General features: G+C 45.7%; 1 protein-coding gene across 1 annotated transcript in view; it reads right to left on the bottom strand.

Annotated features, from left to right (window-relative positions):
* Window positions 1-17,927, bottom strand: part of LOC106572511 (integrin alpha-5) — a 78,818-nt gene that overhangs the window by 37,223 nt on the left and 23,668 nt on the right. The window contains exons 2-17 of the mRNA XM_014146741.2: window positions 14,429-14,559; window positions 9,555-9,655; window positions 9,004-9,127; window positions 8,416-8,477; window positions 8,242-8,287; window positions 7,988-8,113; window positions 7,662-7,706; window positions 7,365-7,408; window positions 7,182-7,238; window positions 6,486-6,538; window positions 5,880-6,085; window positions 5,457-5,648; window positions 5,295-5,340; window positions 4,414-4,527; window positions 2,352-2,407; window positions 1,765-1,922 (exon numbers count right to left, since the gene is read on the bottom strand). Coding sequence (XP_014002216.1) covers window positions 1,765-1,922; window positions 2,352-2,407; window positions 4,414-4,527; window positions 5,295-5,340; window positions 5,457-5,648; window positions 5,880-6,085; window positions 6,486-6,538; window positions 7,182-7,238; window positions 7,365-7,408; window positions 7,662-7,706; window positions 7,988-8,113; window positions 8,242-8,287; window positions 8,416-8,477; window positions 9,004-9,127; window positions 9,555-9,655; window positions 14,429-14,559 — 1,561 coding nt within the window. The remainder of the gene's footprint in view (window positions 1-1,764; window positions 1,923-2,351; window positions 2,408-4,413; window positions 4,528-5,294; window positions 5,341-5,456; window positions 5,649-5,879; window positions 6,086-6,485; window positions 6,539-7,181; window positions 7,239-7,364; window positions 7,409-7,661; window positions 7,707-7,987; window positions 8,114-8,241; window positions 8,288-8,415; window positions 8,478-9,003; window positions 9,128-9,554; window positions 9,656-14,428; window positions 14,560-17,927) is intronic.

Below are 17,927 nucleotides of genomic sequence, written 5' to 3'. Positions count from 1 at the left end.
GACCGCTGAACCAGGGTCTGTAGTGACACCTCTAGCACTGAGATGCAGTGTCTTAGATCGCTGAACCAGGGGGTCTGTAGTGACACCTCTAGCACTGAGATGCAGTGTCTTAGACCGCTGAACCAGGGTCTGTAGTGACGCCTCTAGCACTGAGATGCAGTGTCTTAGATCGCTGAACCAGGGTCTGTAGTGACGCCTCTAGCACTGAGATGCAGTGTCTTAGATCGCTGAACCAGGGAGGGGGTCTGTAGTGACACCTCTAGCACTGAGATGCAGTGTCTTAGACCGCTGAACCAGGGGGTCTGTAGTGACGCCTCTAGCACTGAGATGCAGTGTCTTAGATCGCTGAACCAGGGGGTCTGTAGTGACACCTCTAGCACTGAGATGCAGTGTCTTAGACCGCTGAACCAGGGTCTGTAGTGACGGCTCTAGCACTGAGATGCAGTGTCTTAGATCGCTGAACCAGGGGGTCTGTAGTGACACCTCTAGCACTGAGATGCAGTGTCTTAGATCGCTGAACCAGGGGGTCTGTAGTGACGCCTCTAGCACTGAGATGCAGTGTCTTAGATCGCTGAACCAGGGGGTCTGTAGTGACACCTCTAGCACTGAGATGCAGTGTCTTAGACCGCTGAACCAGGGGGTCTGTAGTGACGCCTCTAGCACTGAGATGCAGTGTCTTAGACCGCTGAACCAGGGGGTCTGTAGTGACACCTCTAGCACTGAGATGCAGTGTCTTAGACCGCTGAACCAGGGGGTCTGTAGTGACACCTCTAGCACTGAGATGCAGTGTCTTCCCTGTGGCTCAGTTGGTAGAGCATGGTGTTTGCAACGCCAGGGTTGCGGATTCGATTCCCACGGGGGGCCAGTACCAAAACAAATGCATGAAATGTATGCATTCACTACTGTAAGTTGCTCTGGATAAGAGCGTCTGCTAAATGACTAAAATGTAAATGTTGTGACGGCTCTAGCACTGAGATGCAGTGTCTTAGATCGCTGAACCAGGGGCCTGTAGTGACGCCTCTAGTACTGAGATGCAGTGTCTTAGACCGCTGAACCAGGGTCTGTAGTGACACCTCTAGCACTGAGATGCAGTGTCTTAGACCGCTGAACCAGGGGCCTGTAGTGACGCCTCTATCACTGAGATGCAGTGTCTTAGACCGCTGAACCAGGGTCTGTAGTGACGCCTCTACCACTGAGATGCAGTGTCTTAGACCGCTGAACCAGGGGGTCTGTAGTGACGCCTCTATCACTGAGATGCAGTGTCTTAGACCGCTGAACCAGGGTCTGTAGTGACGCCTCTAGCACTGAGATGCAGTGTCTTAGACCGCTGAACCAGGGTCTGTAGTGACGCCTCTAGCACTGAGATGCAGTGTCTTAGACCGCTGAACCAGGGTCTGTAGTGACGCCTCTAGCACTGAGATGCAGTGTCTTAGACCGCTGAACCAGGGTCTGTAGTGACGCCTCTAGCACTGAGATACAGTGTCTTAGACCGCTGTGCCACTCGGGAGCCCATGTGCCATGGAATCAGTACGTCAAAAATCTCTTTCCAACTATTTTGCAATCTATATGGCACGGCTGTCAATTATTTGGTCCTTAAATGAAACTGGTATACTTTTTTATTGATCACAATTTTCTTTAACCAATGATGGTCTTTAATGCCGGGCCGACAGACAAGTTCTTACTTTTTCCCCTTCCACTTTCCTCTTCCATTTTTGTGGTAATGGTGCAATTACTTGGTTGTAATTTTGGGTAGAGCACACTTACCCTCAGGTAGATCTTGGTCTCGTGACACACACGCTCTCCGCTCCGCACTCTCACACTCCTCTGAAGCATTGCCTGCTGGGAGTCTACAAACAGAGCCCTCTTCACCCCTCCCTTCTGCATGTGTTTCAGACGGTCCAACTGCACCTCTACCAGGAAGCCTGGAACACACACACATACACACAACCATGAATGTGCTATTGTTTTACACACCATCACATTAAAACTAACTTGCATAATCTCAAGCGAACAGAGAATCCAGACTATGTAGTTAGTTTACCATATGGCACCTAGCACAGTAACTATATGCATAGAGGGCTGATTAGTGGAATAATTGCTGGGGTTGTGTATGAACAAAGAGGAGCCTAGTGCTTTGATTGGAAATCATTAAACGGATCAGAGCAGATATGGGGATTCTGGAAGCCTGACACTGCTCCTCATATCTTTGTCACAATACAATGCAATACAAAGCATCAGCAAAGTCATTCAATATACACAACGTTGTGTGCACATCTGATATTCGTGTGCAGTTGAGAGTTTGTAATATGGTATTGTATGTCATCTGGATCAGATGTGGACAGTTGGCTCACCTAGGTTGTCTGGTAGGTACTTCCCATTGGCAGAGAGGCAGAAACTCAGGTTGACACTGTTTAGAACAGAGGAGAGACATAACAGAGACAGGATAAGGGTAGCATTCATGGCACAAACATGCAAACAACATACATGGAAACGCACGACAGCTCACTCATTCACTCTCTTCCTCCCATACTTCCTCTTCCTCTCATATCCGTCTTCAGATATCTAACAAGACAAGCCAAGTGGTATAATGGGTAACACTGTATGATATGAAGGAATGGCTAGTCATATGGGTAATGTTAGGAAAGGCATCTCTATGGTGTAGCCAGCCAAGTTAATAATGTGGCGTGTCCCCCCAGCTCTCCAGCCTGGAATGACTGAGTTAAAGACATCTCATGTATCCCCACAGACAGGACAGTCAGTCAGTGTCTGTATGTGTAAGGGCTCTCTCTCTCTCTCTCTCTCTCCCATGACATCAGTCACTGATTCCAACAGTCCGCAACGCAAGCCCAAGCCCTTTACGACCAAACCCTCACTGACTGGAAAGAAAGAGGGAGGCGGCGATGGGTATAAAAGGGAGCGAAACAGAGTTAGTGTTGATAGAATACAAGGGACGGAAGAAATAAAAGAGAACGAAATAGACACCCTCTTTCTCTATCTAGGAGAAACCCCTCTATTGTGCTCCTGTGTCTGTGTTTGTGTAGGAGTGTGTGCCTGCGCACGAGCATCTCCACATCCTGATGCTTCCCAGCTGTGTTCCAACACCAAACAATAACTCATTCAAAAGCAGCTGAAAAACTTCCCGCCCCCTCCCTCCCTCCATCTCCCCCCTCCCTCCCTCCTTCCCCCCACCCCCACCTACATCCCACCATCACCTGGCAATGCAGGGGGGGAAGCAGCTGACACACCAACACAGTGTCAAGCATGTTGAGCAGCACAGCCAGAGATCAGAGCAACGCTGTTCTGTTTCCGCTCCCATTGGATGGTAATGAGTACCATGCTGCACATTCACTGCTCCTCTCGAAGAAACAGAATCTGTTATCAAGTTGCTATAACAACAGGTCACCACCACCAGATAAGCCTGACTGTCTCCCAAATAAATACCATGATTAGTCTTGTGGAGTGATACAGTATGTCCTCAATGAGACTTCCTGTCTAAGTACAAATGAGAGCTAGTTTTGAGGAACTCCTTCCTGTTGCGCCAAATGTAAATCAAGCAGCAGTTAGACAACAACACCCTTAGATAATGGAGTCTGCACCTGTATTCACAAACTGTCTTAGAGTAGGGGTTGCTGATCTAGGATCAATTTACACTTTTAAAACAAACTGAATAAGATAACATGGACAGGGAGACCTGATCCTTGATCAGCACTCAGGTCCTGGAGACTAGACAAGTACTCAACATGACACACAGGTATGATGCAGTATTTACCAGGAGACAGGTATGATGCAGTATTTACCAGGAGACAGGTATGATGCAGTACTTACAAGGAGACAGGTATGATGCAGTGTTTACCAGGAGACAGGTATGATGCAGTGTTTACCAGGAGACAGGTATGATGCAGTGCTTACCAGGAGACAGGTATGATGCAGTGCTTTCCAGGAGACAGGTATGATGCAGTGTTTACCAGGAGACAGGTATGATGCAATGTCTACCAGGAGACAGGTATGAGGCAATGTCTACCAGGAGACAGGTATGATGCAGTGCTTTCCAGGAGACAGGTATGATGCAGTGTTTACCAGGAGACAGGTATGATGCCGTGCTTACCAGGAGACAGGTATGATGCAGTGCTTACCAGGAGACAGGTATGATGCAGTGCTTTCCAGGAGACAGGTATGATGCAGTGCTTACCAGGAGACAGGTATGATGCAGTGCTTTCCAGGAGACAGGTATGATGCAGTGCTTACCAGGAGACAGGTATGACACAGTGCTTACCAGGAGACAGGTATGATGCAGTGCTTTCCAGGAGACAGGTATGATGCAGTGCTTACCAGGAGACAGGTATGATGCAGTGCTTTCCAGGAGACAGGTATGATGCAGTGCTTACCAGGAGACAGGTATGACACAGTGCTTACCAGGAGACAGGTATGGTGGTGTTGCCATTGTCGACTGAACAACTCTTCTCCTCAGGGTTGATCATTGTGGGGTAGATGGTCAGGGAGGCACTGGTGCTGACGATGGGCCGGGATCTGTAGTACATTAGATGGGAGCAGAGGCTGAAGTTACATATGATAGAGGCAGAACTTTGGGCTGAAGTTACATATGATAGAGGCAGACCTTTGGGCCGAAGTTACATATGATAGAGGCAGAACTTTGGGCTGAAGTTACATATGATAGAGGCAGACCTTTGGGCTGAAGTTACATATGATAGAGGCAGACCTTTGGGCCGAAGTTACATATGATAGAGGCAGAACTTTGGGCTGAAGTTACATATGATAGAGGCAGACCTTTGGGCTGAAGTTACATATGATAGAGGCAGACCTTTGGGCTGAAGTTACATATGATAGAGGCAGACCTTTGGGCCGAAGTTACATATGATAGAGGCAGACCTTTGGGCCGAAGTTACATATGATAGAGTCAGAACTTTGGGCTGAAGTTACATATGATAGAGGCAGAACTTTGGGCTGAAGTTACATATGATAGAGGCAGACCTTTGGGCCGAAGTTACATATGATAGAGGAAGAACTTTGGGCTGAAGAAACATATGATAGAGGCAGAACTTTGGGCTGAAGAAACATATGATAGAGGCAGAACTTTGGGCTGAAGAAACATATGATAGAGGCAGAACTTTGGGCTGAAGTTACATATGATAGAGGAAGAACTTTGGGCTGAAGAAACATATGATAGAGGCAGAACTTTGGGTAAACCTCTTAACTCAACACTTAATAAAAAAATATATATATAAAAATCCCTCAATAGTTTGACAGATAGAAGGTTATGAGTAAAATTAAATTACCTGTACAAAATCGCCTTGTCAACTCCAAAAGCACCAACAATAAGATCTGTTGTGAAAATACATTTCTAGTTCATAGACTACAAGTAAACAACAAGTACACAGTATAAGCACACTCAGAACTATGAGAGATGTTTTAAAAAATTCACTGGTCTTCTCACTCACCTGGGTAGCCATTCATGTCCTGATCCCTAGCACCTCGAAGTGCGAATCCAAAACTGGCCGGCACTGTGCCTGAAGCCCATTGGCCATCTATGACCTGAGAGGGTGTGTCCCTGAGCCCACCGGCGAATCCGTTGTAGATGAGAACCAATCCCTGCTGGTCCTCTCCACCGAAAGGACAGCTGATGGCCAAGTCTACCAATCAGAGAAGAGGAGAGAACAGGAGAAGACCGTGAGATCACTCAGAACTTTCCAGACTACTAGGACTTGGAATGAACTACATGAGACCAACAAAAAGGACATGTAGAAGTCTCAAAACCAATAACCTGACACACGAACGGTCCATAAAGGGAAGGTTTCACTTTTCAATCAAATAATGTTTTCTTCTGTCCCTTCAAGCCCCAGTATTACCACCACACCTCTCACCATTGTATCCGTCCTGGTTGAGGTCTCCCAGAGGTGCGATGGTGCTGCCAAACCTCCCAAACACTTGGGTCCCGGTCAGGTTGAGAGTTGGCTCCAGGTCCAGTGGTCCACGCTGCAGATAGAGGTACACACGGCCCACCTCCTCCAGACGGCTGTCTGACCCTCGGGTCATGTACATGGGAGCTCCCACCAACAGGTCAGACATGCTGAGGGGAGGAGAGAGAAACACAGTCACAGACATATACATTGTACAGACTAATGTGGCAAATTCAGGAAGTTTTCCTAAAATTCCAAGGTTTTCCAGAAATCTGGGAATTTCTGGATTCTGGATGGATTTCTCAACCGTAGTACAGACACAAAAGACACATTTCCCATAAAAGTAGTCATTGGTCAGAAAACCAGTCTCACCACTACCCATATCATTAAAAAGGGTGAGAACGCCACTATGTCAGCTGTCTGAGAACCGACTCCTACTCATTCTTCATTATTGATGTTGACTGAGTTTCCCATAACATTATTGGATAAATTAAATGTTGCTCATGGGCGAGAACATACTGTATGACAATGTTTCATTAGAATGTAATGTTCGACTCTTAGAGAACTCACCCGTCGTTATTGATGTCGGCTGTGGCCACAGCATACCCAAAATAGGAGCCCATCTGAGAAAACATCAGTACATCATGTCACATTTCTACAACATCACTATCTATCTGGGTCCAAAACAGCTCAAACAAAAAAAGCTGCTTTCAAGCAAAGGGGCATCTAACATAAATTACAGTAAATCTACTTGAATTAAAAGAGATCCTGTAGAAGAGACTACTAAGAGAGACAAAATGGTCAATGGAAATGATGGTGCTTGCTTGGTCTAACTTGAAGTCTTTTTTGTTATGTCTGTATAATACATTTTTATCTGAAGTAGCAAAGACACAGAAACAGCTTAATTCCCAGACTCCCAGGGTAAGCAAATACACTTATGATTTTATTTATTCAGCTGAACCAATCAGCACCATTAAAAGGGGCTCACGCTATTTCCATTCCATTTGCAGAAAGGATCATGCTGCTCATTTGGAGAAAATTGCTTCTGCACTTTAACATCAATAATTATGCTTTACAGCAAACCACAGATGGCTTGAAATCCAGTTAACAGAGACTTGTAAAGGAAATGATTTTGCTTATATCATCAGTGTTCCAGTACACACTGACTCAGGAAATTAAGAGTTGCCACGAGAAACAGCTAGTTATGCAACCGCAGTCTGTCTGAAAAAAAACAGTTTGGCGTTTGAGATGAGGCTTGTGGCTTACCTGTTCGCCTGTGTAGTTGAGCATGGACTTCAGATCAGTGCCATTTAAAACAGACACCTGCAGAGAGCAGACACACACACAGAACACATGGTCAGAATCTCTGAGGTCCAGCATATGTATAGTGTATTAGGCCTGTGTTACGATATTCCACTCAAAATGAGAGCGGTGATGAGGTTTTCTTACCAAACCATAGAGCATGACCCCTTTTGGGACCCCAGCCACAACATCTGAGAAGTGCACAGACAGGGGGAAAACAGAGAAAAAATTGAGGATTTAGGAGGGGAAATATCACAAAGGTCACAGCCGTCTGGAACTCTGAGAATTCCAGCGATCGCAGTCTTTCTAGCTTAGTAGCGGGACTGAATTGTGTAGGTGAGTTCAGTTTGAGTTCACTTCAGGTATAGTAAACAATCTGAACCCTTTAATGGCTGTCTGACGTGCAGCCAGGCCTGTGGAAGTCTGCGGTACAGATGTCTTTACCTTCCACGTCATCTCCACTGAATTCCCCAACTGCAACAGAGTAACCTGCAAGGCCACAAGAGAGAGCAGACATTAGTCATATGATATCAAGCATTCAGAACCCATACGCCTCCATTACTCCTGAAGTGTAATCTATGGATAAAGACATGTACTTTGCCCAACTCTGCAGCTATCCACCTTTTATCAGAGGTCAGAGGGTTAGAGGGAATGTGGTGACGTTTCCAAATCATAGTTCTCAGACTCAAGTAGCCTACACAGGAAACCAGCATGTTTGGAAAGCAAGGGGATCAGGAGAGTGATAGAATTACGAGAGAGGAAAGTCTTACCGTGGTAGCTGTCGTCATATTTGATCTGAGCCTGTCTGGTCTGGGTCTGTCCCTCCACAGACTGCATGAAGTACCCTGGATAGTACGCCTTGATTATCTCCTCTTTGGCTGCTGAGATCACCTGACCTGAGGAGACACAGGAGGCAGGAAACCGGGAGTGAATGGAAAGTTTCTCTCAGGTTTCACACAAATAACTTCAGAATACGGCTACAACTTATTTGCTTGTGGTCCAGGGGGGTTGTCAAACCCTGTACCTTGCCAGAAGAAGCTGCCTGGTCCTCCAAGCACCACTTTCCCATCCTGAAAGCGAGAGAGTGAGAGCAACAGAGAGAGAGACAGAATCATGAGAGAGATCATGTGTGTTTGCAATCCATAGTATTTGATAAACCTCTGGTACTGAACTGAGAGGAAGTGTTTAGGAGCGTTACCTTCGTGAAATCAGCACTGAATCCCCCCTGACAGTAGCCCTGACCACCCTCGTTAATGAATTCTGAAATAAACAGAGGCAAAGGTTGATAAATCAGTTTTAGACAGGAATGTTTCCGATTTGAAAAAGCTAATTTAAAGATCCATAAATTGCCTCATATTAAACCAATACTTCAGAATCTAGATATTTTGGAAATATTTTTAACCTTGTCGTGATGACTCAACTGGGTATTGTGAACAGAACCAAGCCAGCCAGCCATTACCAGCAGTAGGGATACACTTGGTCAATACGGGATAACATAATTGACTGCATCTGATAAAGGTAAATTCTTTCCCCAGCTAGTGTGTGATGTCGCTGGAAGTGTTTACTCAGTAGGGGTACTTGAGACTATATACATCCCTTCTGTTGTGGCCTTCAGGCGCAGCACCTAACCCTGTCTAATAGCCTGCTGTGTGGACAGCTGATGTGTCAGAGGTCGGCCACAGGAGTCACCTGTAGTGTAGGGTTGTTGGGTAGTGGGCAAGTCGGTCGGCAGAGAAGAGCATTAGAAAGATGGATGATGTCTTTGTGAAAAACCAAAAAGAATTACCTGTGCGACAGGGAGCATATTCCACAAACTTGGTGAAGTTCTTGACAGAGAGGTAGCAGGTTCCCGTTGTATCTGACTGGGGAATGTCTGCTTTGGTTCTCCAGGAGTAGAGGGGGGCACAGGCCTATATGGTGGGGGGGGGGTCGGGCAGAGGAGGGAGTTGTTTTTTCAGTTACAACAACACCCTGTGTAACTTGATGGAGACCCAGAGAGAGGTTAATGTTACATCTGGAGAAAAGTAACAATGTAACCAAATCCAGGTCACGTCCCTCACAATCATCCCCAAAAAACTACAGGTGTCTCAACTTCAATGTCACAGGAGCACAAAACACTTCTCCTCTGAGAGACGTAGTGGAGGTGAAAATTGTAATAGAGTCACAACAAACTGATAGACATAGACCTTTAAGACAAACTTGGAACAATGAACATATACAACCCCTTGACATGAACGCCAGACATCATAACAGTTGAGGGACTCTGGGCTATAGAGGCCAACGTTGAAAGTAAACAGACGTTCTCAACCTGGTCTCAGTCTCTGAGTGTCGTCTTACCAGAATGGTGTCTCCGTGGGAACGGACGGTGGCGCCGAACCACTGGTGAGACTTGACTTCAGCCTGGTAGTCTGTGCCACTGACAGTGACTATGCGGTCCCCTGGGAAGAAGACAAAACAACAACTAAACTGAGTGAATGAGTGATGACTGAAAAAAGCCCCTAATGAATCATTGTAGTTCTTCTCCTGGAGGCTCCAGACAACGTTATCCAAACATCTGCTACTACAGGACTTACTTACTGCATCATTAAACACAAACACACATCACGTTTCTCATGAAGAACATTCCAGAGAGAAACATAGAGGAAAACTAGAAGGTATTTGGTGCTCACCAGAGCCTTATATTCCTCATTATGGCTCTGGTCCTCACTGTCCAGATGTCAACCTGAGTTCTCTGACTGGTCCAGCTCTGGGTGACCACACTGACCCTGACTCTGTTTGGCCACCTGGCCTGTAACCCAGAGCTCTACTCCATCGCTATTAGAGACCCAAATGGCACCATACTCCCTATATAGTGCACTACTCTTGACCAGAGACATGCACTATGAAGGGAATAGGGTACCATTTAGGATGCACCCTCTGTGACAGGACAAGACATGGCCGCAGGAGTCAGGTTCAAACAGGTTCAAACAGGACGTTTTATTGGCAAGACTGATGCAACATCTGTGTTGCCATGGTGAAAAACAAAATCCAAACAAATCGGTTTATACAGTGTACATACCGTGAAACATCCTGTAACAAGAATTCTAAACGCTTGGAATTCGAACAACAAGACGTATCCAGTGGAACTTGTACCCAGCAACCGCACCCCAGCCCACTTATTTTTTCCCACTAATATTCTCCAGCGCTAAACCACAAGTGTTGCAACAGAGCCATATCTATCTGTCGGGGAAGGGGGTGCACCTGGTGGTGTGAGCCAGAGGTTGTGACCTGTGGATGTGAGGAAAGCAGGCTGTGTCAGCTCTGGGTGAGGGCCTGCTCTGCTCCATGTCTTGGTGGAAGGAAAGAAAGAAAGAGGGGAGGACTGTGTCCAAGGAAAACAAACGCTCTGGCTCTGTTTCTTCCTAGCAACCTCTTAGGCATGCATCTCTCTCTCGCAAGTGTTCCCTCTCCCTCTCCACTTTTTGTTCATCCCTTTGTACATCACTCTCTCTCTTGTTCTCTCTGTTCCTTTTTCTTCCCCTCTCCTGCTTCGCTTTATCCTTCTCTCAGGGAGTTTAGTCTCCCCCCTGGCCTGGAAGGAAAGCAGTGCGGATTAGGGTCCTTTAATAACGTCACAGTAGATATAACGTCACCAGGCTTCCCCTTCAGCATTACTCACGGGCTCACAGCACCCCTGTTCCCTACCATAATACATGTGTGCACCTCCATCATGTGTGGAAAGACACGCTTTAGCGATACCACAAATAACATGCCTAACACATTAAAAATATCTAAGAGGCTTGTTCCTTTAACTGCACTGCAATAATCTGCACTACTATTTTCATAACTCAGGGGCCTTTGTTTTGATAAAGTGAGGGGGTGACGCTGAGGAGACATGCAAGCCAAACAGGACTTTGTATTTGGGACACACTACCCCGGCAACCATGAGTATCAGCAAAGGAAATCCAACTAGTATTCATGTTTCAGAACTATAGAAGACGGATTCTTCTTGACCACCTCGTCACGGTAAAACAGAAAATGATATTCAACATGACATCTCTACAGTAATGTCAGTGACATGATCGCTACGTTCAGAGCCCAAGACTATCAACTCATACAGAACGGACGTTGGGGTGTTCTCTAACTTCACTTCTCACTGAGCTGCTGTGCTCTGAGCTCCGTGTCTGTCACTGCTCTTATTGTCCATGTCAGAGGCGCTATATTGGCGTTCATACAGTGTGACGGATGGAATGATGAAAAGATCAGTAGGTGAAGAGCCAGACAAGCACAGCTTTGACACAAACAAGAGAAAAATCCAGCAGACGCTTGTGGCAATAACATGTCATGTAACGTACTTTCAGTGAACTTGGGTAGACTTTGTGCTGACGTGACTAGTGCCCCTCTACCCTTCGCTCTCCTGGGACAGGACAGCAGAGGGCAGGGTGGGGTCTGGCGTGTGTCCACAGAGTCTCCCCTTTGAACTTTGCGAGGGGAGAACCATTAGAGGAGTTTCCTGAGTTAGAGTACAGGGCGGATGCGGTCAGAGACAAGTGGCCACATTCACTCATCACATTAGCTGGCCCTGGGGGAGTTACTGGTGGTAGGGGAAAATGGTTCAGAGATGGAAACAGGGCTCTGATTTCCCTGTCCCTCTCCCTCCCTCAGATCCCTGGGCTGTCTCTTCTTATCTCATTGGAAGGGGAAGTGGAGAGGGAGGCCTCTTGGTCAGGCTCAGGGAAGACCTCACCCACACTCAGGGGAGATGCTGAATAATGTCACAAAAACAGACACACCTCTCATATAAAGGGTCAATACTAATATATTACCGGTATAATATCTACAGTTAGCTGAGCTCTAGCCATGTCATAAGCAAATAAGGACAACATATTTCCTTTGTCATACAGACAGAGGTGCTATGTTCTTGTATGCTGGCCCAGATGGCGGAATTTTCTCTTCCTCACAAATCAAATGTGCGCCTTCAATGCCCACTGTCCAAAACCCCAAAGGACTATCCTTCACCCCAACGCCCTGCTGCCTGCTGCACATTACATCATTGTGACGATCATGGCCTCAGCCAGCATCCAAGGATGTGCAACACATTTTCTAATCTGTTGGAAGATGTGGAGCTATATACAGGGAGTACCAGTACCAGATCAATGTGGAGCTATATACAGGGAGTACCAGTACCAGATCAATGTGGAGCTATATACAGGGAGTACCAGTACCAGATCAATGTGAGGCTATATACAGGGAGTACCAGTACCAGATCAATGTGGAGCTATATACAGGGAGTACCAGTACCAGATCAATGTGAGGCTATATACAGGGGGGGTTAGAAGGATTACTTTATCCTATCCTAGGTATTCCTTAAAGAGGTGGGGTTTCAGGTGTCTCCGGAAGGTGGTGATTGACTCCGCTGTCCTGGCGTTGTGAGGGAGCTTGTTCCACCATTGGGGTGCCAGAGCAGCGAACAGTTTTGACTGGGCTGAGCGGGAACTGTACTTCCTCAGAGGTAGGGAGGCGAGCAGGCCAGAGGTGGATGAACGCAGTGCCCTTGTTTGGGTGTAGGGCCTGATCAGAGCCTGAAGGTACGGAGGTGCCGTTCCCCTCACAGCTCCGTAGGCAAGCACCATGGTCTTGTAGCGGATGCGAGCTTCAACTGGAAGCCAGTGGAGAGAGCGGAGGAGCGGGGTGACGTGAGAGAACTTGGGAAGGTTGAACACCAGACGGGCTGCGGCGTACCAGAACCTGATCAATGTGGAGCTATATACAGGGAGTGCCAGTACCAGATCAATGTGGAGCTATATACAGGGAGTACCAGTACCAGATCAATGTGAGGCTATATACAGGGAGTACCAGTACCAGATCAATGTGGAGCTATATACAGGGAGTACCAGTATCAGATCAATGTGAGGCTATATACAGGGAGTACCAGTACCAGATCAATTTGGAGCTATATACAGGTAATACCTGTACTAGATCAATGTGGAGCTATATACAGGGAGTACCAGTATCAGATCAATGTGGAGCTATATACAGGGAGTACCAGTACCAGATCAATTTGGAGCTATATACAGGTAATACCTGTACTAGATCAATGTGGAGCTATATACAGGGAGTACCAGTACCAGATCAATGTGGAGCTATATACAGGGAGTACCAGTACCAGATCAATGTGAGGCTATATACAGGGAGTACCAGTACCAGATCAATGTGAGGCTATATACAGGGAGTACCAGTACCAGATCAATGTGAGGCTATATACAGGGAGTACCAGTACCAGATCAATGTGCGAGGTAGATATGTACATGAAGGCAGGGTAAAGTGACTAGGCATCAGGATAGATAATAATAAGGTGAGGTAGATATGTACATGAAGGCAGGGTAAAGTGACTAGGCATCAGGATAGATAATAATAAGGTATTTGAGGTAGATATGTACATGAAGGCAGGGTAAAGTGACTAGGCATCAGGATAGAAAAATAAGGTATTTGAGGTAGATATGTACATGAAGGCAGGGTAAAGTGACTAGGCATCAGGATAGATAATAATAAGGTATTTGAGGTAGATATGTACATGAAGGCAGGGTAAAGTGACTAGACATCAGGATAGATAATAATAAGGTATTTGAGGTAGATATGTACATGAAGGCAGGGTAAAGTGACTAGGCATCAGGATAGATAATAATATATGCAGCAGCATATAATGAGGGTAAAAGTATGTGTGTGCGCATGTGTTTGTGTTGTATCGGGGTGTGTGTGTGCGTATATGTAGTGTGTGGGTTTGTGTGTGCGCATCTAGTTTCCAGGAACCAACGTGTCAAACAAAGGATCAGTGAAGTAGAACAGTGACACATGATCACCTGCCGGCCACAGCAGCTTGGAGGCCATGGACCAGTGGCTTTAAGAAGTGCTCAGAACAGGACCACGGCTTGACCAGCTTAACGGTTGCTAGCCATCCTCTAAAATCTCCAGTTCTCAAGAGTATCACGCTCCAGTCACCAGTCAACACAATAAAAAGAGAGGAGTGGATGAGAGGTTTATGTTACAGGAAGCAGAGAGCAGGGACAGGGGGCGAAAAGGACAGCTGGCATTCTGCTGTGATGTTTGACTCAAACGTTAGTGCTTAAACCACTTGTGAGTCGATAATTCAATGTAATTCAGAACATGTTCAGACTGCAAGAGCAAGAAGGCGTGATCAAGACCTAAACCAATGAGGTCATATTGGGTCTTACCTTGATTGTCAAATTCAATGTTGTGGCACTCAGATTGGCCGAGACTCCATGGGCAGTAGTACACGGACCCGCCCTCTGCGATGTTGAACTGACTGGTATTGGCCTTGGGAGCGCCAATCACTACACTGATGCTGTAAGAAGAGAGAAGAAACATGCAGTCATTCGAATGTCCTTATGTCACCTCTGCCTAACATGCTTCCTTCCCCAGCAACATAACAGTAGAGGTATAGCAACTTAGATCCACTGATGGAGTGTGTTAATGTTAGATTGGTATTATTTTCTGTCATTATAGTTTGTTAAGATCTGCTCTTGTTCTGGTATCAAATAAAAAATACATTCCAGACCTTCTATTCAACAGTTTAAGCATGACGCAGAGCCGATAGAGTGCCTTCAGACCCCTTAACTTTTTCCACATTTTGTTACGTTACAGGCTTATTTCAAAATGTATTAAATTGTTTTTTTTTTCTCATCAATCTACACATAATACCCCATAATGACAAAGCGAAAAAAGGTTTTTAGACATGTTTGCTAATTTATAACAAATTAACTGAAATAACTTATTTATATACAGTACCAGTCAAAAGTTCGGACACCGACTCATTCAAGGCATTTATACATTTTTTATATTTTCTACATTGAAGAATAATAGTGAAGACATCAAAACTATGAAATAACACATATGGAATCATGTAGTAACCAAAAAAAGTGTTAAACAAATCAAAATATATTTAGGATTTTAGATTCTTCAAAGTAGCCACCTTTTGCCTTGACGACAGCTTTGCACACTCTTGGCATTCTCTCAAACAGCTTCATGAGGAATACTTTTCCTACAGTCTTGAAGGAATTCCCATATATGCTGAGCACTTGTTGGCTGCTTTTCCTTCACTCTGTGGTTCAACTCATCCCAAACCATCTCAATTGGGTTGAGGTCAGGTGATTGTGGAGGCCAGGTCATCTGATACAGCACTCCATCACTCTTCTTCTTGGCCAAATAGCCCTTACACAGCCTGGAGGTGCGTTGGGTCAGTGTCCTGTTGAAAAACAAATGATAGTCCCACTAAGCACAAACCAGATGGGATGGTGTATCGCTGCAGAATGCGGTGGTAGCCATGCTGGTTAAGCGTGCCTTGAATTCTATATAATTCACTGACAGTGTCACCAGCAAAGCACCATCACACCTCCTCCTCCATGCTTCACGGTGGGAACCACACATGCGGACTTCATCTGTTCACCTTCTCTGTGTCTCACAAAGACATGCCGGTTGGAACCAAAAAATCTCAAATTTGGACTCATCAGACCAAAAGGACAGATTTCCACCTGTCTCATGTCCATTGCTCATGTTTCTTGGCCCGAGCAAGTCTCTTTGTCACGACTTCTACCGAAGTCGGTTCCTCTCCTTGTTCAGGCGGTGTTCGGCAGACGACGTCACCGGTCTTCTTGCCATCGCCGATCCATTTTTCATTTTCCATTTGTTTTTTCTTGTTTTCCCACACACCTGGTTTTCATTCCCTCATTACGTGTTGTGTATTTAACCCTCTGTTCCCCCCATGTCTTTCTGTGGTATTGTTTGTTTGTAAGTGCTTGTGCACATGTTGACTGGTGCGTGTCGGGTTTTGTACCAAGTTGTTCTTTTCTTGATGCCGTTGGTTTTGGAATTAAACTGCTCCGACTATTACCTAGTTCTGCTATCCTGCGTCTGACTTCCCTGCCACCAGTTACGCACCCCTTACACTCTTTTTCTTATTGGTGTCCTTTAGTAGTGGTTTCTTTGCAGCAATTCGACCATGAAGGCCTGATTCACACAGTCTCCTCTGAACAGTTGATGTTGAGATGTGTCTGTTACTTGAACTCTGTGAAGCATTTTTTTGGGCTGCAATATCTGAGGTGCAGTTAACTCTAATAAACTTGTCCTCTGCAGCAGAGGTAACTCTGGGTCTTCCTTTCCTGTGGCGGTCCTCATGAGAGCCAGTTTCATGATAGTGCTTGATGGTTTTTGCGACTGCACTTGAAGAAACGTTCAAAGTTCTTGACATTTTCCTGATTGACTGACCTTCATGTCTTAAAGAAATTATGGACTGTCGTTTCTCTTTGCTTATATGAGCTGTTCTTGCCATAATATGGACTTGGTATTTTACCAAATAGGGCTATCTTCTGTATACCACCCTTACCTGGTCAAAACACAACTGATCATCTCAAATGCATTAAGGAAATAAATTCCACAAATTACCTTTTAACAAAGCACACCTGTTAATTGAAATGCATTCCAGGTGACCACCTCATGAAGCTGGTTGAGAGAATGCCAAGACAATCTCAAATATAAAATATTTAGATTTGTTAAACACTTTTTTGGTTACTACATGATTCCATACATGATTTCATAGTATTGATGTCTTCACTATTATCCTACAATTTAGAAAATAGTAAAAATAAAGAAAAGCCCTTGAATGAGTAGGTGTGTGCAAACTTTTGACTGTTACTGTAAGTATTCAGGCCCCTTACTATGAGACTCGAAATTGAGCTCAGGTGCATCCTGTTTCCATTGATCATCCTTGAGATGTTTCTACAACTTGAGTCCACCTGTGGTAAATTCAATTGATTGGACATGATTTGGAAAGGCAAACACCTGTCTATATAAGGTCCCACAGTTGACAGAGTAAGTCAGAGCAAAAACCAAGCCATGAGGTCGAAGTAATTGTCCGTAGAGCTCCGAGGCAGGATTGTGTTGAGGAACAGATATGGAGAAGGGTACCAAAAACATTCTGCAGCATTGAAGGTCCCCAAGAACACAGTGGCCTCAATCATTCTTAAATGGAAGAAGTTTGGAACCACCAAGACTCTTCCTAGAGCTGGCCACCTGGTCAAACTAAGCAATCGGGGGACCAAGAACCCGATGGTCACTCTGACAGAGCTCCAGAGTTTCTCTGTGGAGATGGGAGAAACTTCCAGAAGTACAATCATCTCTGCAGCACTCCAACAATCAGGCCTTTATGGTAAAGTGGCCAGGCGGAAGTCACTACTCAGTAAAAGGCACATGACAGCCTGCTTGGAGTTTGCCAAAAGGCACCTAAAGACTCTCAGACCATGAGAAACAAGATTCTCTGGTCTGATGGAACCAAGATTGAACTCTTTGGCCTGAATGCCAAGTGTCACGTCTGGAGGGAACCTGGCACCATTCCTACGGTAAAGCATGGTGATGGCAGCATCATGCTGTGGCGATGTTTTTCAGCGGCAGGGAATGGGAGACTAGTCAGCATCTAGGGAAAGATGAATGGAGCAAAGTACAGAGGAGATCCTTGATGAAAAACTGCTCCAGTGCACTCAGGTCCTCAGACTGGGGCGAAGGTTTACCTAAAAAGAGGACAACGACCCCAAGTACACAGCCAAGAAAACGCAGGGGTGGCTTCAGGACAAGTCTGTAAAAGTCCTTGTGTGGCCCAGCCAGAGCCCGGAAATTAGCTGTGCAGCAACGCTCCCCATCCAACCTGACAGAGCTTGAGAG

The sequence above is a fragment of the Salmo salar genome, chromosome ssa15 (genome assembly GCF_905237065.1).
Source record: "Salmo salar chromosome ssa15, Ssal_v3.1, whole genome shotgun sequence".
NCBI classification, from domain to species: domain Eukaryota; kingdom Metazoa; phylum Chordata; class Actinopteri; order Salmoniformes; family Salmonidae; genus Salmo; species Salmo salar.
The sequence above is the reverse complement of the archived record's forward strand: the minus strand, read 5'-3'. Positions and strand labels throughout refer to the sequence as shown.